The sequence below is a fragment of the Natrix helvetica genome, assembly GCF_964273705.1.
Source record: "Natrix helvetica genome assembly, chromosome: 3".
In the NCBI taxonomy this organism is placed as follows: Eukaryota; Metazoa; Chordata; class Lepidosauria; order Squamata; family Natricidae; genus Natrix; species Natrix helvetica.
The window spans coordinates 105351002-105378664 of record NC_138549.1 but is presented as its reverse complement, the minus strand read 5'-3'; the positions used below and the strand labels follow the sequence as shown (position 1 = coordinate 105378664).

General features: G+C 35.3%; 1 protein-coding gene across 1 annotated transcript in view; it reads left to right on the top strand.

Annotated features, from left to right (window-relative positions):
* NFIA (nuclear factor I A) overlaps window positions 1-26918 on the top strand; it is a 328546-nt gene extending 301628 nt beyond the window's left edge. The window contains exon 11 of the mRNA XM_081949314.1: window positions 19013-26918. Within this exon, the coding sequence (XP_081805440.1) occupies window positions 19013-19030 (18 nt within the window). The 3' untranslated portion in view covers window positions 19031-26918. The remainder of the gene's footprint in view (window positions 1-19012) is intronic.
* The last annotated feature ends 745 nt before the right edge of the window (window positions 26919-27663 follow it).

The window sequence follows — 27663 nt, the reverse complement described above, 5'->3', positions numbered from 1 at the left end:
AACTTCTTCTCCATCCTCTCAAATGTGTTTGATAATTTCTGAATCTCTAAGAATATCTTTTGCAGGCTTAAAGTTTCTTTCTTCTGTTGAAGTTGTGCCATTATCTCCAGCTAACAAACACTGCTGCTCTGGCTTGGAAGGTTTTTACAAGATTAAGCATAGATTCACAATAAAGTTTTATTTTCACTTTTTTCTGGTTAAATATATACTTCAAAGGGACATCTGTATGCTTTTCTTCTTATCACTCTCTATAAACAAGCAGTGAGACCTTGGAGTGCCTAGCCAGGATAATCAGTAAGAAAAGTAAAAGTGTTTTGTTTCCAATACACAAACTTCCAGCCTCCGAACAGCAGTATTATTGTTGCAATTTTCTTTGTTTCTTTTTGTTTCTTTTTTGTATTCCAAGTTTTTTTAAAAAGGTCCGATTCTTGAATGAGTTAGAAAAACACCCACAGTAATGAAAGAGGAGAATTTTAGTCCATAGGTTACAAAGAATAATAAAAGAAAAAAATAGAAGAAGAAAACTTAATCCATTCATTTTAAAAGGCTTGCATAAATTCCATCCATGAACATAGCATTTAAAAAATAAGATAACCCATTGTCCAAAACCATTCCAAACTTAATTCTGCCGCTTATTTCTTCTGTTCTCCAATTTAAATTAATTTTAAGTTTTTTATAGGCAGTCTCTTTTAAAATGGTAAAAATTCCTCACCAGGAATTTTCCATATCCACTTTCCATATCCTTCCGTTTTGGAGCCGCCCCGACTTCATCAGCCTTGGATGGATTTTTGGTCGCCGGCTTGAAGAACTTCTCTTGCATCGATCAGGGACTTTGCGATGTCCCTGAGATCAGCAAGATGTATTCTTCCTGTTCACCTCTTCAGGACGGTTTAGGTCCGATTGCACCACCCAGCAGCGAAAGTATCATTGCGGTTTCGGAGCATCGAGACCGCACGTCCATATCATTGCAACGTTGGCTCCTCCTCCTTAGCACTAATTATTCAGCATGTTGGAAAGTAAAACTTCCAGACTGAGAACCTCGAATAGCAGTGTAATCTGAATCTCTCACAGCCATTCCAGTGGTCTTCACATAAACACTGCCATTCACCCAATAATATAGTGACTATGATGATCACCTATGCAATAATTTATTATAAGAAGAAGTATTTTTGGTGGAACATAATGTTAAATTATTTTAAAAATGGGTCATTTAAAAGTTAGTCAAATTTGGTACCATTAAACACAAACACATAGACAGACAAATTTAAAAATAAAAAAATGCAGTGTATACCTTTGATAAAGGGAGGTAAATTTTAAAGTCCCTTTGAAAATACACACACACACACACACGTATGTATGTATGTATGAATGTATATGTGTGTGTGTGTGTGTGTGTATGTTTTCGTAGATTTTCACGGGTGTAGGTATGCTGGTTTTGTTGTATTCGGGTCTTTTCCCGTGTAAGGTATATATATATACACACACATACATACATACATACATACATACATACATACATACATACATACACACCTACACAGCATATATGAATAAATATATATTCATTCATTTTTAAAGCTCCTTTGAATTGAATGAATTAGTGTGTGTGTGTGTGTGTGTGTGTGTGTTGGGTATTCATTCATGCATTCATCCTCAAAAGGACTTTAAAAATTAGCTCCGTTTATAAAAGGTTCACACTGCATTTCTTATTTTTAACTTTCACACTTATCAAGTTCCATGAACCTGAATTGCTCATTTATACTTATTAAAGCACTGCTGAATTTATAATGCTGTGTTTGTTTATATATTTCTCCAGTGCAGAAGCAACCTTTCTCAAATCTGTCCCTTTGCAGGCATTGTTTCCATGTAAAGCAGACTCTAAAATGCTCTTAGGTATTCTTTCACCTTTATTTTTCCTTACTGATTTCCTGCGCTTTGCTTTCACCTCCCCCAACAACCTTCACAGCAGCAGATGATGGTGTATTGGATTAACCTCCCTTGCAGCTGCATTAGATCCCAATCGATTTATTGACTCTGTCAGAGAAGCTAGTACAGTAATTGTTACAACAGCAGAATGGAAACCAAGAACATGGCCACATAAAAAAAATGAGAATGTCTTGTATTTTTCCTTCATCTTCTTTTTTCTTATTCCACAGCTTTTGTTTTGTCTACACAACAAAGAGTGTTTTGCTTTTGTTTATGAGCTCCTCCTGCATTATTAATTTCAACAGTTAAGTGGGCGCATGACATATCTGTTACGATACTGGAAAGGCCCAATTACATCATAGTAGCCTGGTTTGGCATAATTTGGGAGGCCCTGCCCTTCTTTGATGGTTGTTAAATGGTATCATTAAGTTACATTTCCTTGTCTGACACAACCCATCTGTGTGATCAGCCCTGGATGTAAAGAAAATGAACCCGATCAAACGTGACGCCCTAGAACTGCATATTATAAATGAAAAATGCTGTACGATTGGGATTCTGCTATTAGTTCATACTGTTAACTTCCATGCTTAAAGTTCACTCTTACAATGAATTCTTTTTTGAAGGAAAAAGAAATCAGCTCTTTTAGTCTGCTTCAGAATAAATTGCTAAGCTAACTGTGAAACTTTCATGTTTCATCATAAGGACAAAGGTCAAAATACCCATTTTCCTGGCAAGCAGAAACCACAAGTGTAGTTATAGCCTAACAACTAATCTTATGAAAACACTGTTGTGGCAGCCATATTTATTATTTTTGAACAATTCCAAAGCATTTATCTTCACTGAATAAGGAGTCACATTACTCAAGCAATTGTTTAGGGCCAAAAGTAAATTTGGAAGCATAGTATGCCATCTCTCGATTGCAAGAGATGAAGAGAGCAGAATTCAAAAGAAATTGTGTGTGCCTAAATTTCATTTAACTATACAGTTAAGTACTTACATTGCATAATCTTAATGGGGCTCAAATTAATTAATTTCTTTGATTAGTACTCTATGGCTTCTAACTTGAAATCACTTTCTTGTGTTCATGTCTTAATTATTAAATAAAAGTGAAATACGTGGAGGTGACCAATTAATGGGACTATGATAAGTCCCACTCGATCAGGTTCAGGTCACTTCTTACCAGCTGGTGTGTGTAATGAGCTGGAGTGATAATAAAATCTTATATTTCAAATTTCAGTTACAAAACTATAAAATACAGCATTTTGTTTCAATAATGCGAAGTACAGTCAATGCTGAATTAATATCCCATTTGTTGATTTTCAAAGATCCACATATTGACAAGATACAGATCTCAGTAATAAAATTATTAAACTCTTGACTAATATGCTACATATTAGAACAAAGCACAAAGTTAGAATCTGGTTTTAAATAAAATGTTGAAGCTGTAGTGGAATGTAAAGAAATATACTGTGTTTTAGAACAGTTGATAGTTAACAACTTGTATTATAATACTAGGTCAATTATAAATTAAAATAATTTTAATTCCACTCTAGAACAAAAATCTTTACATCTTGTCCAAGGAAATTCCAGCCAGAATACCCTTTTGAAACAAGTGACAGTGGGTTGATTTTCTGTGGCCAATTCTATTCAGGTCAAAAACTCACTGCATTTTAGTGTGAGAAATATATGCATAAATATAAATATAGATATCTCTGAAAACTTTTCATATTACTGCTGTCTAGACAAAATTAAATAGGTTGGGAATGTTGGACCCAGAAATCATAAAATGTTTGGACTAATCACATGGCCTTCATCCTGTTAGAAGCAGTGAAATAAACTACAAGTTAATTTTATGCTCAAATGGAAATATACTGTAAATAAAGCAAAAAGTAATTTTATGCTTAAAGGGAATCCCCTACCCCCAAAATAATCTTTCTGTTATTTACAAAATTAATCTAAACATGATGTAAATGCTTTTGTTCAAAGTAAGGAATACGATGAAATGTATTTAACTTAATCCCAAACTGAAAATGGAAACGCTCTCATTGTGCTCATTATTTAAAAAAAACATCAGAAGCATTTATTACACAACAACCACAAAACCCCAGAGGTCATAAATATCTCGTATCAAAAAGCCTTCACAAAATACAGTGGTAGTTACAAGTTTATGAACCTTTTAAAATTTTCAGGTTTCTGCATAACTATGACCTAAAAGCATAATTTGTTTTCCAACAAATTTAAAAACTAGATGAAGAAACTCACATAAGTCAAAAACATTAGACTTGTTCATTCATTTATTGAAGAAAAAGATGCAGAAATATTGAAAATTCAAATGAGTTCACAAACTTTCAAGCACCACTGCACATATGGTTTTGTTACATAAGAACAATAAAGGGAACCCTTTTTCCAGGCTCCTTGTACATTCAATATAGTCCTGTGTCACCAAAAGTATTTTCATATAATTATGAGATTTGATTTTTATATTTTTATATTTTATATTTATATTGTTTGTTTTAATTCATTATAGAAGTATCAGCCATGACAATCCAGATTGCCATAATTGTACATGGATGGCAAATGCATTAACACTTTCGTGGGGTTATTTTTCTTCCAGCTGATACTTGGCTTTCATGACAACTTTTGCAGCTGCATTGACATATTTCGAAGACTTTCTGGGAGTACATAGCTATTGGGGGCAGGCAAGACTTGGCAGGATTACAAATGCAAGAAGTGTTAAAAACGGTGTCATTCATGTATTTAGCAGTCTAACACTATCTGCTGAACTCTCATGGTTATTTTTTTTTATATTCCACATTTTCATCAATCAAGATGTTCAATTTAAAAAAAAGACAAAAATGAGATAAAACAAGTGGACAATATAGAACAATGGTCACGAACCAGTGGTCCTTGTGAAAATTTTGGTGGTCCCTAGAAAAATTATTTGCATTTTTATATTGCACTAAATACTATTTATCTTTTTAAAAAATTCATGTTACTGGTCTGTGGAATTTAAAATTATGAATTTAGTGGTCCTTGAGGTCCGAAAGGTTGGCAACCCCTGATATAGAATGTCCATAAACCTAACTATTATGATTTGAATTCCTTATTGATATATGAATTTCTTCATAGAACCATTTAGTATTGTTAATTTAAAAAAAAAGATTTTGGAAATACATTGCATGAAGAATATTTCATTATTTGGGACTTATGTTTTCTTTATAAACAAAGAGACCTATTTTATTTCCCTTAAGGCCGTCACATCATGCTTTTTCTCAAGCTCTTTTAGTACAACATACTTTTTCATTTTTTAAAAACTACTATGAGGCCTGAATGCTGTATCTTTGCAAAATGTATACATTAAAGAAGATTCACTTGAAATCAATTGTTCATGAAGTGACAACAATAATAGAAAAGAGAATAGTGAAGCCATTTATAGAGCATGCAAAAGTTTGCTGCATAATGAAACAAAGGTGAGGTAAATCATGATTTCTACTATATTCTGCTCGAAACTGATTGTACACATGTATTCAGAGACATCCTGGACGAGCTTCTGAAGCAGTTACCCAAGTCTTTTAAAAAGATGCAGTTGCTTTAATGATTCAAGATTTTTTTGTGTGGATTGCAGTATTTTTTAGAATGCATTTTAAAGGATTTGCATAGTCCTAACCTCCATGTTCACACTTTTTAGCAGCAGCAGGCAAGTCTTCCACACCGACCTGACTGCAGTTTAAAATTTATTTTTGTCCATGCAGTTCAGGGCCACAAAAGTGGCTTTGAGACTTATACCTAAAATATTCCTTAGTTGTACTCTAAAAATGAAATGTGTGATGGAACTTGTAGTTGCATCTGGTTAGTTTCTGTTTCTGCTTTTTCATAATCCTACCATCTTCATCAGAATAGTATTAAGCAGGGCCGTCATATGAAATCTTTTAGCCTAAGGGACACAGGCCCAAGTATATGGCAGTATTTATTTACTTTAACTTGAAGAAGAGATATATTTACTATCACTTCAAATTAAATGTACATTGCTTTGCATCAATATTGTCATGGGAATGATGCCATCCCCTTCCTTCTTTGAAGGTGATACTCTCATTCTGCCACTTTCAAAAGTGCTGATTGTAACAAACTGCTAGCTTTCTGCAGCGATGCATACTTTGAGAATTGCTTTCTGTTTTTGGCTAACATATTCAACTCTGCCAAGTCCAACAAGTGGATGAGATACCAGGTGGAGAGAAGGAACTAACCACCCACCCACCCCAAAAAAACCCTCTGGAGACACTTAATTTATTTGAATGTATTAATTGTATTCAGCGATCATTTAGAAAAGCACAATGGGATACATTATTCTATCTGTTATTCATAGTATTTATAGTAAGATATCTGTTTTAATTTATTTGCTTCTGGAGCTGGGCTATGATTCACCTTGAGCAAAATTACAAGTACAGTCTTGAGAATGGCTATATTAAGACATTTGTAAAATGGGGGAAATGATCAAAAAGAATAAAAATACATGCTGGCAGTTAGATTAGATTATGTTCCATTATAACAACAATGCATTAAATATAACGCCATATGTAAAAAGGAAAAGAGAACATAGTCTAGCCTATAGTCTCCTTTCCTCTCTTCTTCGGTTATGAGAAAACTGAATGCTCCAGCTTCAAACTTGTGCCTTTGGGTCTCAGATGGCTGAGAAAGGACTGTAGGCTGTAAATGCAGAACATTCCTTTTATGAGCCCTGGAAACAGCACAAGCTAGCACAAGAGGAGTTTGGGGCGGGGGGGGGGGATCGCATGTAAATGAAGAATAGCTGTAGGCTCCCAGGGAGAATTGTATGCAGTTTATATCTCAACTTATGAATGTGTTCCAATGGAACTGGGATGCAAAGTATTGCTGGATTCAGCAGAAAACTATTTCACTCAAAATACAGTCCTGTTGCAAAATGGTCTTAACCAGGTAAAGAAAAAAAGAGTTCACTCTGTAGCCCAAATGTTCAGCAAGGCACACGGGTAGGGATTTCCCTGCCCCCTTCATTCCTGTGTAAATATATAGATGACAATACAAATTACAACTTAAACTGCAACCCAAGTTTTAGAATGAAGTCCTATGTGTTCTTTATCACTAGTATGCCACATTTTTGTTTGAATCAATGTTTTATTACTATGAAAATTACAGTATTTTAAATGAGCATTTTTGCCTAGGACTCTTTTCAAGTCCAAGATTCATAAATGCAGGCTTATCACAGGTACTGTCATATCAAAGGATGTTAGCTTTCTATCTTCCTTTTCCCTCTGTACATTATGAATGGTCGATCAGGACACATATTTAATAGTGTCTTCTATTTTTGTGGATCATTTTGTCCAGTGGTGGGTTTCAAAAATTTTTTAGAACCACTTCTGTAGGTGTGGGCTGCTTTGTGGGAGTGGCTTGACAGCCATGTGACTGGGTGGGAGTGGCTTGGCAGTCATGTGACTGGTGGGAGTGGCCAACTTGTAAAATGTGGTGAAACTCACTTAACAACGCTCTTCCTTAAATGTTGGCTCAGAAACTCTGGCATTTGAAGCACGTAAGTCTTAAAGCTATCAAGTTACAAGACCCTTGCACCCCTAACCCTTTAGGGAAAAAAAACCAGGGATGTTCAAACTTGACAGCTTTGAGACTTTAAGGTTTAGATAGGACTCTTAGAGGCGGGCAGGGTGATTGGTGAGCCAGCCAATCAGTGAATGGTGGGCGGGGCAAGCCTGGAGCGGATGGGCAGGGGGAGGGAGCTGGAACTGGTTCTAAACAGCATGGTAGATTTGTGGTACCTCTTCTATAGAAGAGGTTAGAACTGGCAGGAACCCATCCCTGCTTTTGTCTCATTCGGAGGAAGACTACATATGTAGCTTTTCATCTAACAGGAGAACGGATCCACAAAGCCTCTTAGTACTAGCACATTTTCTCCCTTCCAATTTAATGGAAATTCTGGTTAGTTTACCATGCATCAAATCCATGTAAACTTTCCAATGGAGAAACCAATACAGATATTTAAAACATGCATTGAATAGACTGTAATCTAAATTAAGGATACTAGTCTGGGGATTTTTAATGCTAATATCTAATATGAACAGGAAACAATCCATGTATATGTGTGTTTTTAGAATAGCGAAGGAATTATATTACTGTAGGGAAATTTTATGCCTGCTGTTAAAATATAGGATGCAAAACTTTGGAAGTCTCTAAAAGACTGAATCTTTCTTTCCACTTAATCTTCCTGCTGTACTTCAGTTCTCAAGTAACTTTCATTTCACAGGCTTACTTTAATGGGTACAATCTATTTTTTTTTTTCATGAAAAAGCAGGAAATAAGCTGCCTTTCCTGGGAAAAAAAGATTTACAAAATGTAATCATTGTTGAGATATTCCCTTTGAACTGGCTTGTCTGCAGGGGTGTCTGGCTTCCAATCTCCCCATTTCTTTAGAACACCCTTACTAGTTCTTCGAGTAGATCAGGTACACTGGTGGTTCGCTGCTTTGATGTCTTGAATGAATGAAAGAAAAGCATAATAAAAGAGAGCTGTTGATCAAGCATAAAATACTCTTTAAGCCGACAGAATGGCAGAGTTAACACATCCCTAAGCTGCTTTTATTTTTTTCTCTCTCTCTTTTTTCCCCCTTCACATTTTCCTGTGCTTTGTGTACAGTGGGGGTTTGTACTTTTTTTAAACCCTCTGATCTATGTACTATGCTACCCTCTTATAATAACATGAGAATGGGATTGTTTCTTTCTCTTGCTTCACTACTTTCCCTTTTCTTTGTATACTTCCTTCCTCTCCATTAGCAAAGCCTAAATTTGTGTCTGGCTTTGAATGTGTGTGACCTTGAAAGTTGAGGATGTTAATTTGAAACAAATGGGATAATAAATAAAACTTTTAATTACTGTATTCAGGAAGATGGTTTTTTTTTTCCCCTTCAAAGACATTACAAAAATAAGAACATTAATCTCCTTCTTTTAAAAATAAAATACACCATCAAATTTTTCCCCTTGGAAGCAGAAGCAGGTGAAACTTATTTTTTCAATAGATCTAATTTAGATAGTGTATTCTTATCCTTAATGTATGCATCATACTCAAAGTGGCAATCTGTCTTGCTTGCTTGGATTACATTTAAAGGTTTCTCACTGATTATTTTGTATTATATTACTCTCATGCTACTTGTGGCTACATTACTGTTAAATCATCAAGTCTTCTGTTTTCAGGAATAAAGAATTCATTCTTTTGAATTATATTTTGTAGGTGGCAAACCTTTTTGATTCGTTCTAGTTCTGCTTAAGCCTAGAACCCACAGAAACAATTGTTATAGAAGAAGTTTTACAAAAGGGTTTCAATATGCCTAAGAGAAAGAAAATCAAAATATTTTTTTAAATTCTGCAGTTCAACCTAAACTAGCTATAACTGAAAACTGTTTCTTAATTCACAGAAGAATACAGTTCAATACTAATTTATTGAAAGTACTATGAGCTAAAATAGTTCTCTTTATTTTTGTTTGCTTGCTTGCTTTAGTATAACATTGAATAAATGCCATTCCTTTCTATATGCATACTTGTCCCATTATTACTTATGTTCCTTTCCCTCTTCTTTTCTGGATTGAAAACAAAATATCCTATTGATAGGTACCTAGGAAAGGAAGAAGCTGTATGCTTCCATCTCAAATAATCAGCATTGGCCTATTTTGCTTTACATACAGAAGAAGAGAAGAAGGGGCAAAAATATTGACTCTGCTGCTAGCCAATCAAATATACCTACAAAGCTCACAACTAGGATGTGAGGAAGATAAAGTTGCTTTTTTTCACAGTTGCCCTGTAGCAAATTGTACTTAAGACAATGCTTTCTTTGAGTCTGAAAATAATATGTAGCCATCAGAGGTGATAGATAATGATAGCTTGATTCTCCATCATTATTGTCCCCTTGAAAAATATCCAGATTGGTGACCATCACCGTATCCGACTGCCACACATTTCATTTAAATCGGTAAAATAAATCAGTAAAGTAAATATTGTATTATACTGTAATATGCAATGTAATATACAGCTTATTTTCCCCGTCCTGGCTTTCCTCATCATAACTCAAAACAACACTATAGTTTTTCATCATGCAGAACCAGCTCTAGTTTTTCTGTATTATAATTGCTCAGTTTTGTGTCCTTTTCAAGTCCACAGGGTATTTTTAAATAGAATTGTTAAAAGTATGAACAATGTTACAAGTTTTTAAACCTCTATGTAACTTTCCTTTTATCAATTTTTTTCTAACATTTTTATACCCCGTTTTTCATAATTTCAGAATTTTCTTCTTAATCCTTGCCAACTCAGCTCAGAATATTTCAAACCTATTTTACCTGGTTTGATAAAATCCTTTCTTTATCATTTATTTTTGATAGGTGTTTCCCCCCATGCATCTTAACAGAAAATGATGTATTACTAGGACAAACATTGTTACCTATAATGTGACCATGATATCCCAATGGCAGTATTGGGACTGAACCTAGTAATACCATTGGAATTTTGTTTCAATTGTTCTACTGTTTTAATCTTTGTTAGCTATTCAGCATCTCATTTAACTCCATTATGCATCCAAGATTCAGATTATGTAGAAGAAAATAAAACGTACAATACAAAATCCAAGATAGCATACATAATAAAAATGCATTCGGGGTTAGTATTCTTTTCTCTCAACAACACACAAAGGCTACAGGCTACAAATACAACTTTGCTACAGCAAGAATTATCTTGGGATCTTTATCTGCCCAAAAAAACTCCAAAAACCCTGCATAGAATTCTGTCTGACTGATAATGTTTTAAGAAGTGGTGTCAGCAGCGCATTACAAATATCTCAATAAAAATTACAATAAAGTAGAACCCGATCCTGTGATTAAAAGATATTCAGCATGTACAAGTGGACAGTTCAAAGATGTATCTGTATGTGGATATAACCTACATGTCTGTAGTTGCTTGTGACTTTTGTCTCCTCTTTAAACAGCCATTTATTGGAGTTCTACGGTCTTTCTGTTACTCTTTTCACCCAGAAAGTCAAAATATTCAAATAAGAATTTAAAGGGGGGAAATTAAAAGTCAAGATTGAAACTCTGAAATGCGAACTTTTACAAGAGAGGCTTGCAACATTTACACATGCTAATGAATTACTTACTTATTATAAGTAAATTATTTGATAAATCAGCTATTTCATTTGTTTTCATATCATTTTAATGAAAATATATTATTCTTATATTTTTAAACATATTTTATCTTCTTACAAGAACTTAAAGCGAAATAATACAATAAAATCAACTTAAACCATGCATGTACCATTCTGCAATAGGATAAAGTTGTCTGCTCCCTAGTGATAGTTTGGTGGGGAAGGTATTGCTTGTGTTTTCATCCTTCTTCATGATTGATTGATTGATTGATTTTATATGCACCCAAAAACTCTTGGTTATTCTTTTTTATTTATTTTTAATTGTTACTTTAATCCTATTAAGTAAGGTGTATCAAGTTCCTCTGTACCTGAGATGGCCAATTAATAAATTAAAAATATATAACATCAAGGGAAAATGTATGGGAAAAAACTTAGGCCACAAATATGTGACAACCTAGCTGGTTTCCATTCTTAGCAACCTTTCCTGATGTGTTGCATCTGAACTCCCTTTGGCTCACTTCTGGAACACAGTATCCATTCAAGTTTAAGATCTACATTCCAAAAAGTCACAAATTAAAATGTCACCTCAAACATAGATTAACCCAACGGCCTTTGGCTAACTAGCATGTCTCAAGGTTTGCTTCCTACAGCAATATAGGGATAATATTAATGAGAGATAAATATAAAAACGATGTACTTCAGCAGCATAGTCTTCATAAAGTTTTTGTATCATTTACGCTAGAAAAAAATGTACAATAAGCTTATTTCTTTGTTTATTTTATAATATTAATAACCCATTCAAAAGAGTTCTGACAGCACAAAGCATCAGGTTAAAGGGGAAAAAGCATAATAATAAATGGTTAGATTCAGAATTAGTATTAAATCAAAATCAGTTCTTGAAGGCTCATTTGAAATAGGATATGTCTAATATTTGGAATTACCGCAAGGTGGTAGAATATATGTACTTTGAGGAGGAGGACATTCCATAAAATGGGGACTCTAACAGAGAAGCCCTGGTATCCATATTTTGGGACCCTCACAAATAGGTCTGGGTTGTAGGGAGCCCTCTCTGAGTGACCATTTCAGAGAGCAAATTCATTTCTGAACAAGACATTGTCTGAAAGTTTCCTGGAATCTATGCAGTAAATTTAATATAGATGTAATTCTACATGGATGGACTCAGCACAATAAATGTATCCATTTCAACCTATCTTACATCACACTGCCTACATCAGTACTCCGATATTGCAGCACAATGGACACAACGCCTGGAGAAACTTGGGTTCATGTATAAATCTTTGTGACTGTGAACTATAGTTAACATCTATTTTTCAGTCTAATCTGCTTTTCAGCATGATTTGATGGAGTAAAATATGGAAGAGGGTAAAAAAACCAGTACACCCCTAAGATATTTTGAAAAAAGAATGCAATATAAATATAATAAACGTTCAGAGGTCTCTTTATAACTATTTTAAAAAAATAATAAAATGCATGTATTAATGTCCCTAAATAACTCGTTTTGCTTTGAGAAGGAAGTCAACGTGTCACAGTTCTGGATTTCATATTAACTTCCACAATATTTATTTTTGCTCTTAAACATTTTAGATGATTTGTGTTTGGAAAAATAACCAAAACCTTTTTCTCTTTCCCCACAGTTTTTTTTCCTAACAGCACTTTTAAAAAATGTACTAATAAAAAAAAAATTTTGACAGAGTTTTATTGGATATTTAGCCAAATAGCAAAAAGTGGTGATATTGAATATGATTTTAATTATCTTTTGAAGTATTTTTTATGCTGATAGCACAGCCAAAATTTGCAAGAAAAATAGGTATTTTCTTAATACATATTAATAGGTGATCTTAAACTTTATTTGCATTTCTTTTCTTTATAGAAGTTTCCTTTCCCATCAGCATTAGATATAAGCTGACATTCTCCAAGTAATGGCACTGCCATTTCAGGCTTTCTGCTTAGGATTCAGTCCAAAAGATATTGTTTATGGTTCATAAAATCTTACAACTGTGACCATTTTAGGATACTGGCAGTACTGTATAGGGTCTCAACTTTCATTGTGCTGTAAATTAAGGGGGGGAGTATGCTAATACTCCTTAGAGGACATTAAAACAGAGCTCAGCAATGGTTAAATGGAATTTTATAAGTGCATTCAGTGAAGAACTGTTTTGCATTACATGAGTTGAATACCTTAGAGATGACACACATCTGCAGGCACTTTATTAAATCCTTAGTCAGCACTTTTGAACATGATGAGATTACTTCTTCATTTGACTGGAGAAAGGAAAGCTAAGATCTTGTACTGGGCTGCAGAATTCTTTTTGATGTTTCACCTTGAACATTTGGGAAAGGGCGGTGAAATCCATTTTATGGACTTCACAGAATTGCAAGAGCTCCGGGTACAGGCAGACAAAACGTCTGTGTGCCAGCTCAGGCAGCATCCTGGGAGTATCCGATACAAAAGGGTTTTTCTAAGAGCAGGTATAGATCTGGGCGGTTCCTGAGATAGCTTATAAAAACAGATTAAAAGTAATATAGTGGCATTTTTTTTTAAAAAAAAAAGAACTTTGATTGCAGCTGTATAACGTACCCAAACAGGGGGAAATTTCTTGGAATATAAATGTAGATCCCTTGGCACACCACAAGCACCCACCGTTGCTTCTCTAACAATGAAAGTTCATCAAAAAGGATCGTTCGCTTTTGGAACACACATGTAAACTTTTGGTCCAAAGGGAAAGTGAGGGGGGGGGGAGGAAATCCCTAAAAGAATAAGAGAACATTACAGAAATACTACTTTTATTAACTATTAATTAATTGTTGCTATTAGCTCGAGAGAGGTTGTTAAAGATACATAGGTTGAAGCTAATAAAAGCATGTGAGCATGTATGACACTGTGACATTTCCAGAAGCCTGTGTGTAATTGGGTTGTCATAATTGGGTTGTGACCAAGCAGTCCTGCCATCTGGTTTGATCCGCAAAGAGTTAACGTTGTTCCTCTGTTGTCTCAGGTGTGATTGGTGCCTGCAAGGTGTCACGTTGACACCTCCAGTGCTGGGCGACTCTGTGCCTTTATTGACATGTTGCTTGCCAAGAACACAATAGCACCCTGTCTGCAAATCTCCGCTAAAAATCATCTTTCAAAAAAGAAAAAAGAAAGAGAGAGAGAGTGAAAAAGTTTGAAAGCCTTAAGGCTTTGACAAAGGCACAAAGAGCTGCAGTGCGCGGCTCAAAACTCCCGAGTCAGCAACTTCTATTGATTAAAAACTAACCTTTAAAGTAACTCTCGGAGTGTGTGGTTAGCATTTAAATTTAAACATGTCAGGAGTTGATTTGTGTTACTGAATACCAACTCTGAAGGAGCTACATTCACATCAGGGCTTCCTCCTCCTCTTCCTCCTCCCCCAATTCCCTGAAGCAGCTAAGTATTTCATGAAGTGTCAGTGGGGCAAACAAGAGGGAGAAAGGTGTTTATGGGGAGACCATTCGATTGGCATGAGCCTTCTAAGTTTTCTTTCCCATGCAAATAGTCAACTCCTCCCCCCCACCAAACCCTTTCCCCCCCTGCCAAAGGAAAGTGTGGGGAGTGCAACACAATAATTAGCCCTTTGTCTAACTTTCCCAAGTGCCAGAGAGGCCGATTAATTAAATATACAACAGCATTGGGTTTTGGAGTGGGGGTCTTGCTTTCTGGGTAGGTCATAAATTAGGCTGAATAAATACTTCAATGTGTTTGCAGTGGGCCTGCTACGTCAGAGCCCCTGGAAGGTTGGTGGGAGGAGAGCCGTGTGTTTCTTGCTAATGATAGTCACGTCTGGGTCTGTCTGGTTGCTCCTAGCAACCAGACATGATGTAACACCAGGATGAACTTGAACTTGGGGACTTGAAAAGGGAACAATAGACCAGAGCAATCAATAAAGCCTATTTCAGTGAAGGATTACAGAACTGCTCTGGGGTAACCTTGTCTGCAAGGCACACACTGAATAGTAAGATGGGCAAAGAAAGTTTTACCCTCTTTTTTTTTTAGGAGGGCAGAAGCACTGCAGAACTCTTTTTTAAAAAAGTTATGCAGTGTGTAGCAGAGGAGAAAAATGTGGCATGGAAAAGGGCACCTCCTGCTGTCCAAAATGTGGATTGTGTATCATTAAAAAAAGAGAGGCTATGTATACAGGCTGCCTTCGGCAATAGTGTAAATTAAGTTTAAGTCTTTTACCGCATGTTCCTAAGTGATCCCATATTGATGTCCAGATTCAGAATCAAATCACTATACTACTAAGTACTCAGACCAAATTTAAGTAGCCCTATCAATTATTTAAAGCTTCTAAAGTAAACATTATATCAGATCCATAAGCAAGCCGGATGGCAGGGTTTAGACTCTTGATAGGAAAGTTTGGACTATAGTTTGCCTAACAATTAGAAAGTTGTCCAACTTTTTGCATCTTGATTCTAAACTGGGGCATTGATAGAAATGCCTGTTCTGCTGCAATAAGACAGTTCTTGCAGGTGGTACAGACACATACTATGGAAACATTTATGTATTGAAACAAACCTTGGGTTTGTTTAGGAAGGACCCTTATTTGAAGATGAAGGTAATTTAAATTAAAATATATTTCGTACCAAAGTACTTAAGTGTAACATTCTACTGATGGCAACAGCATAAACCATAATTCATACAGATCATATTTATGAAACTAGGCATTTATTTATTCCTCTTTACTGATTGAATTAATTTTCTCAAAATATGTTCACACTAATCTGGCGGGTAACATCTGCGTCAAAATAATGAATACAGGTTCCTTAGTCACCCAAGGAAATTTTTGTGTAAAGAGTTCCAAAAGAAATAGATTTCTATTTAATCTCAGCCAATTTCAATCTGATTTACAAGGAATGCTGTGAAACAATAGCAGATGCAAACATATTAACTTTGTAAATGTCCAGAGAACTAGGTAGTAAAGTAAAAAAAGGACACTAAAGTATACATATTGACAGAAGTTTCTCTTTCACAGTTAAATATTTTAAATAAAACAATACTTGTTTAACATATCTTCATGACTTTCTGCCAACACTTAATTCATGTAACCTTTAAGCTAGCCATCTTTTCCCATTTTTTGTCATGTACAATTTAAATATAAGCACTTGGTTACTTGGTGGATTCAGTAACAATTGAAAATCAGCTTTCATCTCTAGAAAGTATTGTCTCCTTCATAGGAAGCATGAGTATTACATTATTAATAATACATCAGTATAAATTATTGTTGTTCTTAAAATGAACTGGTACAAGTACAGTGTGTTTTGTGTTTGCGATGTGTCATCGTTGTTCAGAAATTCAAGAAATGTAAAATGGGCATTAGGTGAAAAAAAGCCGTGTTAAGGAATAGGGAGGTCTATGTACAGTTGATGATCTTAGACTATAATTCAGTTCAGTCTTACCCACTGGAGTAGAATCTTATAAAATCCTATGTCAGCTATTTGGGACTTAATGTGGTGAAAAAGACAATTGAAAACTGTAATCATCCAGACCTCTGTTCCAGTAATAAGGCTTCCCCTTTTTCTCCCCCATTTACAACTCCAAATCTGCTTTAAAGAAAAAAGGAATCTGTTTCAGTGTGAGATGCCAGCCTAATACCATAGACCCATTTGGATGCCATCAGTGAATTCAATGAAATATATGGAAAATGATTTTTCAGAAAGCCATTTCCATATAGAGATGCTATCATTGTGTAGACTTGCAACATTAGACTGGCTAACAACTTGACACCAGCGCCAATTTTTAAATACCATGTTATTTAATAGTTTACATGTTACATCGCTATTCTCCACAAGTGAGCTGTTTTCTCAATCTTGGTCAGAAAAAAAAAAGAATATTTCTAGGAATGTTCCACTTCTAGAATGCTCTCTGAAGAAAATGTCCTTTGGTTTTTGCACATTTTTCCTGTCAATCAGTGCTGTTCTAAAGGGCCAAGACTTCAAAGAAGTTCAGTATCAGCTTTGGATTTGTCTGATGTCAGTTGATGTTTGAAACTGATTCAATTTATTTTTGATTATATGCCAGTTTATTTGAAACCAGAATAAAGCTGTTCCCCCCGCCCCCTTTTTGAATCCATGAAGTTCTGCAGAAGTTAACAGTGGTTTATTTTCCCATCGGTTAAAAAAAAAAATCATGCCTTTTAGCTCCTGGATTCAAGACAAAATCACATCCTGTTTCTATTTGGAACCATATTTACACTGTTTACAAATTTTACGGTGCCCTTCTTCACTTTGTTTACTGCAACAGCAGGCAGTTATGATTATTGCTATTGGGAAAAGCATTCATTTGCACATTTGCTGGCATGTTACCCTTGTCACTATTGTAGCCAACAAGGGACTTCCAAAAGCAACAGAGTTCTAGCTATTGGTAAGCCACCATTCATCACTTTTTTTTTCCTATTCCGAAAGATATACTTTAATTAATGTGAATGTGGACCAGAACAGGTAGTTCCAAAGCGATGGAAGTCTCAAAATTACAAAATCTTTCTAAAAACTTTCCATGGCCTTGTTATTTTGTAATTTATAATCTCATAATTCATGACGAGATCATTAGATTCTCATTCATGAATTAACATTATCAGCATCAGTGCATATCTGAAATAAACCTGCATGTCTTGTAATGAAGCTATTGAGACTACGGCCTATTCTGAACATGTTGGGAATTGTATTTTCTATTATGGCATAACTATTTTTGTTTACTGTAATGGAAAATTGATTTTATTGGACCTTCTTTATTTTTTATCATAAATTTAGTATAGATCAACAACAATTGTTTCTTAATTTAGGACTTGTCTTTCATGTTTTAATTTGAAGCTGAGTTTAAGATGTTTTATACAATTCTGCCCCTTTTGTTTCATAGACTTTCAGTGCAAAAGGTATATGTGTAAGCCAGATCACTAAAATAGAAACCTTTATTGTAAAAGAGTTTCTTTTTTCTACATCATTTCATTTATTTATATTCATTTATTAAATTTGTATGCCACTATCTCCCTACAAGGTGACTGGATGGCTATAGATTAGAATAGCCATTAGCCAAGGGAGAGTGCCTTAACATGCTTTTAACTGGATATTAGTCTTGAACTGTTTTAGCAATCAAAGTTTATTATAATTATAGGAAAACAAATGCAATGCCATATTTAAATCATATTTTTGGTCAAAATGTATCCTAAATAAATGCGAACTTTGATAACACTTACAAGAGCATATAGCAAGAAGCAGTATTCTACCGATTTGGACCAGTTCGCCCGAAATCGCGCATGACCCCGCCCACAGCTCTAGGGCATCCCATTTAGGCCCTTTTTTTACCAAAAGTGCATGTGCACGCTCACATTTGCAAACTGGTAGGGAAGGGAAGTCAGTACCACCTCTGCATACAGCTGTGTTTAGACTCTGATGAAAAATGTCAAGGAAGTATATTTAGAAAGAATTATTAGTCAATTATGTCAAGCTACAATTGCCAACTTTGTGATGATATTAACAATTTGACAAACTTCTAACAATGGGAAACCACTGCAAAAACTAGGTGTTCTTCTGCTGCTCCCTTGTCCTCTCCCCTTAAGGCCCTTTATCTCTTCTTTTAGCCTTTTTTAATGAGTTGTGGATGTGCATTTATTTTAGTACCCATTGTGCTGTCGTACTACATAAGTTCACATTGATATGTCCATTCAATATTGTTCATTTCCCAATTTTCAATGAATTACACAGATAAATAAGAGACTGAGGGTGCACAGTTTTAATCCGATTTGATCTGTCCCACACTGTAGTACCGAAACAGTGAAATTAATTATTCCCGGTTTTCTTTTTACAGAGTTTCCATCCATCTCAATGAATTTATGTTAGTATTCTCTCACAGATCAATAATTCTGCTTTCCCTTTGTCTTCTTTGCAGTCCTGGTACCTGGGATAAAACTCTCAGCTTCCCACCATCCAGCAGACAGACCACCTCTTCCCCGTCCCAACTCTGTAACATGGAAGCAGCCACAAAACAGTGTTGTTACTTCACGTCCATGGAAGGGGAGCAGAGAGAGATTGACAACAAACAACTGCTCTTACTCAGAGACGGCAAACATTATGATTGAGCATCAAAGGCCGTAATATTGTGGGGGGGAGGGAGTTTGAGGGTTGGGGTTTTGGTTTGGTTTGAGTTTTTTTTTTTTTTTTGAAAAAAAGAACACCTTAGTGACCGACGTAATTTCTCATATGGTGCTGGAAATGTTTGAGCTTCATATTTTTGAAGTGTTTCAAGTGGTAGTGTAAGAATTAGGGACATTGGGTAGCAGAGCGAGCCTGCTGGCTACTTACTGACTTGCTATTGTAACCCTTTCCATTCAGCACCTAACTGTTTTACAGTATTTTTTACTGATTAATTTCCCATACGAGTGTGAGACTTACTGACAGATCCGAAGAGCTACACATAAATAACTTTATAGTAGCTGAGTTCTTCAGTATGGAACTTACAAGACAGTCGTGGGGCATGTTTTTTTTTTTTCTGTAACATATCAGGATTTTTTTTTAAAAAAATTCGCAATCAGCAATTCAATATATGACATGAATCATAAGATGGTTATTGACAGGTTGGTTTTCCACACAAGTGGCAAAGAAATATAAACCATCAACCTACTACAGGTCAAACAAAAAAGAAAAAAAATTAAATGCTGCACTTAACATGAAACATTTTTGACAATTTTCAACAATGACATGAAATTCATATGGAAATGGGGAAGTTGGTCTGTTTTGATAGAAACTGACAGGAATCAATCAAAACAACTGAATTTTGAATTGAGAAAAGTGCAATTTCATTCGATAGCTAAATATCTTTGTAAGATAGAGATTGTTGAAAATTCTATTTTTGTTTTCCAAGTCCTTCCACCCCAGGACTCTAAATTATTGGGGTAAAAAACAGCCTTGCAAGAAAAAAAAGGGGGAGGAGCTATTTTTGCTTTTTATGTTTTTTATTGTTAAACTTGTATCCCTTTAAAACTGAAGGAAATTTAAAACGTTCACACACAAAATTTAATGGTGCTTTTACCACAATATGTTATCTTCATTAAATGCTAATTATTTTCTGTTATCAAAGCACATAATTAAAATTAAATCATAATATCTGTTCATTATATAAGCTAAAAGTCAAGTATAATAGAGTATGACAATTCTGACAAATCATACATGTTTCCGGCAATATAGGGTATATCACTTCTTAAAATATCTCGACCACAATTTAATGCAGAGCAAGGCGTGCTTAAAAAGTAGCTTTAAGCATTTTTTGTAACCTGCATTGGATTGAGGTCCTTAATATAATAAGAGAGATAGCTGTCCAGAAAGTAAAATGCCTCTTGTGTCCCTGAACTGGCTATTTCTTCTCTTTTCTTTTCTTTCTGGACTGCAAAGGCATCAGTAGAGAAGCAAAATGTGGATTTATATTTTATGCCAGTTCAAAGCGAGGGCACTTGCTTAAAAAAAAAAAGTTTGGACCCCAAATGTCCTGTATCTTATGTAAAAAAAAAATGAAAAAAAAAACGGCAAAAAACAGCAAAAAAAATGCAAGTGATTTTTTTCCCCTATCAGACAGCGGAGCACCCCTTTGCTTTCCATGCAACTTTAAGAAGGTTTCCTATATTATACATATATATACGTTCTGGTTGGCAAATCTAGCTAATCAGAGAAAGTCTCTGCATGTTCTAGTGTTAGTAACTAATTTTTATATAGTTAATGTAGGGTAAAGTAGAGTGCATTAAGACACAATATTGTAATCCCTAATCCAGGCACTTGCCTTTAAACTATGTTTGTTCGCCCCTTCAGAAGGGTTTCTACTACTGTCCTACACAATCAAGTAAACTGAACTTCTTGGGAAGACACTTTGCTCCTCATCTTTTCCCTAAAACTATTTTTTGTTTTGTTTTGTTTTCTTGATTTGCACGAAACAAAATAATAATAATAATAATTCCATATCAATGTGCCTTGCCCTGGATAGCGATTATTTGTGGAATTGTTGCACATGTTCCTCTATTGAAAGGGTTATTTCCCTCCCCCCTCTAGTCAAGCATTTGGAGACACTTTTTTGTAAATGTGACTTTTATGTCCACCATTGTCAGTTTCAGCATCTTAGAATACAGTAGAATGTTAGTTGTTTCACAGATAGGGGTAGTGTTTTCTTGTCCTGTACGGTCAGTGGCAGTGCTATTCTGATATCTGTAGATGCTAGAGTATATCAGTATTTTTGATGTGGCTGCATTTTACGTTTTCTTTGGAGTCTTCCTTTTGTTCGTTTTTATTTTAATTATTTTTTCCCCAGATATATGAAAATATGCAATACCTGCTTATATCATGTAGAAGAAAAGCTTAGCAATTCTTAATTTTTCTTTTAAGTCTTTTTTTTTTTTTAATTTGACCAAAGTCGGTGCTGCACTTGAAGCAGCGTGTTTTAGGTGTTTGTCTTTGTACTTTTTTTGTGTGTGATTTTTGAATGCACACGCAGGAAGGGCTCTTCTTAGAGAAGCAGTCAAACTGTGAAGCACTAAGCTGGACCCTGCTTCAAGCAGTTTTCGTTTTTCAATTCTTCCTTTCACAAGCAAGCCTTAAAAAAAAAAACACCTCCCATTTTCTTCAAATCCCACACCCATTTTTATTAGCAGATTGCAATCAAACCACATTCAATAAAAAGTATGAAATGCCCATTTTTATATGCACGTTTTTAAACTTCCAAGTTCTGAAAATTGTTTACTGGTTATTCTCTATTTAAAGAAAAAAATGTTTTGGATTTTCATATATGTCAAATAGGTGGTTGAGTAGTCATTTGCTCTGTTGTATTGTGTGATTGTTAGTATTATGGTATCACATCCACTAGCCAGCATCCTTTGCCTTCCCTATAGCACTTAGCAGGGCATTACCTTATTAAGACATATGTGCACTAAAAATAAAAAAATTAGCAGCTTTCAGTGCTTCACAGTGAAGGGGGAAAAAAAGCCTAGACAAACATTTTGTCAGAACCTTGCTCTAAGCCAAGGTATTACCAGTAAATTGGTTGTATATACAACAAAATTGCACCCTTTTTTAAAAAAAAGAAACAAAGCAAACTAAGCAATAGTTTGGGCAGTTAGTTGTTTTTAGTAAGCATGTAATAGTCATGGCCAGAAAGAGAGAGAATCAAAGCTGCCCACTCAGAAGCTATGTAATGTGTATGTTGTATAGTTTTATTGATTACACTGATTTATTCTACCCTATTTTATAATGCAGGACTTTTGTAATGTTGTTTAAATAAGGAAAATTTCTGTCAAATTAGCTTAGTGAAATTCTGATTGTTCGTTATAAAGGCAGCATTCATAGAATTGCTTTTTTTTTCCTTTGGGAACTGGATTTAAGTTAAAAACTTTCCTGTTTCCTTTTTTTGTATGTATTTAAATACAGGTGTTTTTTTTTCCTTCTTTCAATAGTATAGCATATTCCTATGCTTGAGAAGTATAGGCTACTGAAAAACCATTGTAAATGGACATTACAGATATGCTGTATTTTTGAAGGGGTTTTATCATATTAAGGTGGTAAAGTTAGGGAATTCTGATTGGAATCACACAAAACAAATTGTTTTTAAAGGCTTTAAACATTAGGCATGTGATCAAGGGTGTTTGCCAACAGAAGCTGTAAAGTATTAAAGACACTAAATTGACATTTGTTTCATCTTATTGTCATGCAATAACAGCAGTTTGAATCTGTTCAGGTGTGGAGAACAGACTTTTCTTCCTCAAAGCAGAGTGGAGAATATAGATCGGAAGGAAGACAATTGCATGGGGTGTGCAATTGTCCTTAATAGAAAAATAATCCTGGATCACACGCTGCAGAATCAGATTAACATACCCATCGCCCAATTCAAAACTGCTTTTTATTCTTTGCACAAACAGCTTTTCTGCCCGATGTCATTCTTTCAAGATGACCAGATGCCCAACACCAACCCTTTTTCCTCCTTTTCCCAAATAGAAACAGCAGTTCTTTCCTTGAATTGACTTGACTAACAGAAGTTTTATTCTCTTGATCCCTTTTCCAAAATAGGGCTTAGCTTATTGTCATCCTGCACACTCCCAAGATATTGCATTATTTATTCATTGTGATATATATATTTATATATATCACATTATATATATATATAATGCAATCTTTCCCAACCTGATGTTCTCCAAGAGTGTAGAACTATGGTTCCTGTTATCCCAGGATAGCATAGTCAGTGACCATGTTTGCTCATGAAGATAAGATGTAGAGACAAATGTGGCTGGAAAATCTTGATTTGAGAAGGGCACCAGCCATGGGTTTACCTTTTCTGTAAGAGGGTTTCCAGCCTTCTCTTTCAGGTTGACAAGTAAAGGAATAGAACTGTTTTTTCATCTTCGCAGAATTCAGTCAGCCCAGAGGAATATGCAAAAATCCCTCTACCTACTTTTCTTTCAATGTCTTCTCTTCGTTCCATATAGTTTTCAGTTTTGTAGTAACAGTATTAAATTTACTGTGCACACACACACACACACACAAGAGAAAAGGCAGAAAAAACACACCATCCAAACACATGGCATAAAACTGATCTCTTTTTTCCCTTGTGATTTTAAAAAAACAAAACAAATGTCAATATTATTCCTTGCATTGTGTCTCTGGAAATATCTTTTTATGGTTTTACTTTTGTAGAAGGCCTCCATAGAACAAACATTGCAAACCACAATGGGGATGAAAATGTAAGGAGAGCTTCAATGGCACCTAAAAGAAACTCATCTTTCATACAATCTCATGAAATAAACTCTGCCTATCAGGCAAGGTTTCCATTAAATTCAAGCTTACGAAGCCAATTTTGTCTTGAAGTCGATGCATGTATTACTGTTGGACAGTAAAACCCGGCTATGCCATCATCAAGTCCAAGGCTGTGCAATAGTCTAATTAGTATTGAGTACCATTTCCCTTTTATTTTTTCCAATAAAAAAAAAACAGTAGGATGAAAATTGCTTTGATATATAGCAGGTAACATTGAAGCTATTCCATAACACTTAACTGTAGTGAATACTGTGTCACCAATTCTGAAATCAATTTAATGTTTAATGCAAATCCATTACATGGTGCTATTACAGGCTGGCAAAATGATTTACAAAAATGTGACAACTTGGGCTCAATTCACTCTGCTTTCCAACAATGTAAATGCATAGCAGTGTTTATCTGCATGAGAACTATGCACTAATATAAATCTGAAAAAAAAAAAGAAATATATCAACTTTGGTATCTACTTTCCGTTAACTTCAATCCTTGCCTTTTTGGTCATTATTATAAATGCCAGCTTTAGGACAGAAAGAAATATAAGAAAACCAGCATAATACCTGATATATTAAAAATGTAGTGCCTGTGAAATCTGTATTATATTGCTCTTCTGAAGTAAGATTTTTCTACACCAGTAGCCTTCGCTGTCTGTCAGAACCTTCTGATATAGGTGATGTAAAATAACCAAACAATATTAATGCATGCTATTCCATAATGCTTAGTGAGCTGTATGAATATTACTCAAAGTTATGTTAGTCTTTTTTTCCCCTCTGATTTGGTTCTTGTCAGATAGGTTTAAAGATATTTCACTGAGAACACAATTCTGTTTTTCTTTGATTTTGGATGTTTTCAGTATTTTGGAAATACACATTTAACTTAAAATACAATTCAGTATTATTTGTGTGTGGGGGGGGTTTCTTCACTTTCGAGGGCAGGTATGGGGTTTGAAATCCATGCCTGGTGGTATCTTTTCTTTGCTTAAGCAGCCTAAGAACTCTAAACGCTTATCTTAGAAGAAGAAAAATCAAGTGTAAGTCTTCAGTCGAAGCGACAATTCTCAAACTTGGAACTGACATTGAAAGTGTTTTCCTAATGGACAGTGTTTAAACCAGGTACCCATGCTTGACCCTGTTTCACACCAGACCTCCTTATTTAACAGAAATGTATAAGAACTGTAAAACCAAACCTCATATGGCTATTTACTTTCTGTGCACTGCTGGTTCTCTCTCTCTCTTCTCTCTTCTCTCTTCTCTCTCTCTCTCTCTCCTCTTCTTCTTCTTCTTCTTCTTCTTCTTCTTCTTCTTCTTCTTCTTCTTCTTCTTCTCTCTCTCTCTCTCTCTCTTCTCTCCTCTCTCCTCTCTCTCTCCTCTTCTCTCTCTCTCTCTCTCTCTCTCTTTTTGTCAAACTTCTGTATAAACTTTGGACCCAATTCATGAGTGGTCACCAGGAATTAACATAGGATTTTGGTATTCAGGTTGGGGATCCTTTTTATCTCCCAGTCCAAATGGTATAGCTTTCTTTTTCTTTCCAAGATATTCATTCAGCATGCTGCTTTTATTTGAAAGCTGTCAGAGCATTGCAGAAAGGCAGAGCAAATCTTGGCCCATCCCTTGAAAATGTTAAAGGGGTAGGACATGGACAATGGAAAATGTGAGATTATAAGTATTTAAGCAGCATTTTGATGCAGTCTAGACTGGATTGGAGAACTGTTCCACAGAGCGAAGTAGCTTTCATAGGTGAGATTTTGCAGAGAGTTTGTTCTTTTTTTCCATAACATTGCCTAATGCAATGTCAGAGGTGTTCATTTGACCCATACTAGGCATCATCTCTCTTTGCACCCACCCTAAACTTCCTGATTTTATTTTTATTTTTTAAATTTAATCCTAGACGGAAAAAAGAATCAACATTAGGCATGCCTTGCTCCTGGCATGACATTAATTGACAAGGAAGCCTCTTTGTCCCAGACGGAACCCATAACACGTTGAGAAAACAAGGGACAGTTCTGCCCAGTTTTTCTAGTGTAGCTCTAAAAAGGATAGATCCAATCTTGGTTGTTTGCCTTTTGTTGGTTCATGAGAGTTTCATCTCTGGCTTTGCTAGTGTTGCAGCTCTTTTGTGAACACACAAAACCATTTCATGGGATATCCAGCCAGAGTGATTAGGGTATATTTTCAAGACACCAGGCATATCCTCTGACATCCACCCATCCCAAGTTAGCTACCCCTGAACTAAATTGTTGGTGTCCTCAACCTTGATTCACCCATGCTTTGGATCAATCCTTTTTTTTTCCTTTCCAAAAGAAAGGAAGAAACCAAGGAGAGTCCAGATCTAAGGAATGGGAGTAGCATAGATAGGAGACCTGGCAATAGGGTGGGAATGACCATAAGAAAGATTCTACGTTCATGTGATCTTAGAGAGAACAAATATGGAACAGAGTAATGAAGCTAAGAAGGCAATCCTTCACATTCTGCTGGAAAAAGGTTTAGCAGGTGTGTCCCCCCCCCCCCCCAAGGCTTGCAAAACATGGTAGTGGGATTATTCTGCAAATAAGAATATCTATGATATAATACCTGCCCTTGGCTTATTTGTACAGTTAGCCATTCACCAGTCCACTTACTCAGGTCTAACAATCAAACATTTGATTTTTCCGTCTTACGTAACAATGCATTCTTATGTAAAGATTTGCTGCAAATTCACTTAATCCTTGTTTTAATATCCCTGTGTTTCCACTTTTTTATGAATCGGGTCCCTTGTGCCTCTAGTATCCTTGTATTGATCCTCATAGTTACCATTTTAGGCTTACTGTGTTCTGTGAAAATTTGAAATTGGTTGAGAATCACTGTGGGCATCCATTCTTTAAATCTGCAGAATTTTTTTGAGCTGGTGTGGATTAGTTTAACTCTTGTATTCAACCATTAGTGCTACCACCCTCTCACATTACAATACAATTACTGGAAGCAAGTACTGCATTTCCTATGCAACAAAAAAGGAAAATAAAAAATTGCTAATGCTAACAGGCTTTGTTGTTCTTTAGTTTATGACATGCATGCAAGCATCTTTGTTATATATGCAAAATTATGACCATCTGAGATTTTAATACTCTAGGCAAAATGTAGTTTAGGATATTGTAATGAGACAAAGCAATTAAGAGTATTGTCAGATCATTGTCACTTCAGAGATATATCATAGTCTTTTTATCTGACTCTGGTTGAAGCAAAATGGCAGATCCAAGGATTTTACAGCAAAAATATCAGGGATGTGATACAGAGTGGGTAGAGACTGATAGAAATTGTACATCAGTCTAACCATTCAGTATATCTAATGAAGTGAACTGCAGCTCTCAAAAGCATAAGCCTTTTAATTAAATGTGTCAGTCACAAAAAGTGCAATCAGATTCCTGATTTTCCCCTATAGACTAATATGGCTCTTCTCCTACAACATCTGCCCGACAGTGTTAAGAACTCTTCCCTATCTAAACAGAATGCAGCTAAGAATGTCTCAACTGCAAAAACACACATTCACCTCCCAAATGTTTTTAGGTACAATTAATTCAAGTTCAGAGAATGGTATGCACTGTTATCTCAAGATACAATCTACAATACTGAGGCAAATTCTTGGATTCTGAAAAGTTAGCTGAATACAGGTAGATTTAGATGTAACCTTCTATTCAACTATAGTATAGAACATTGTAGTGGACAGCAGAAATATTGGGCAAGCCCTGGAAGCATTAGGTGCCTCATCTGTAAAAAATGAAAAACA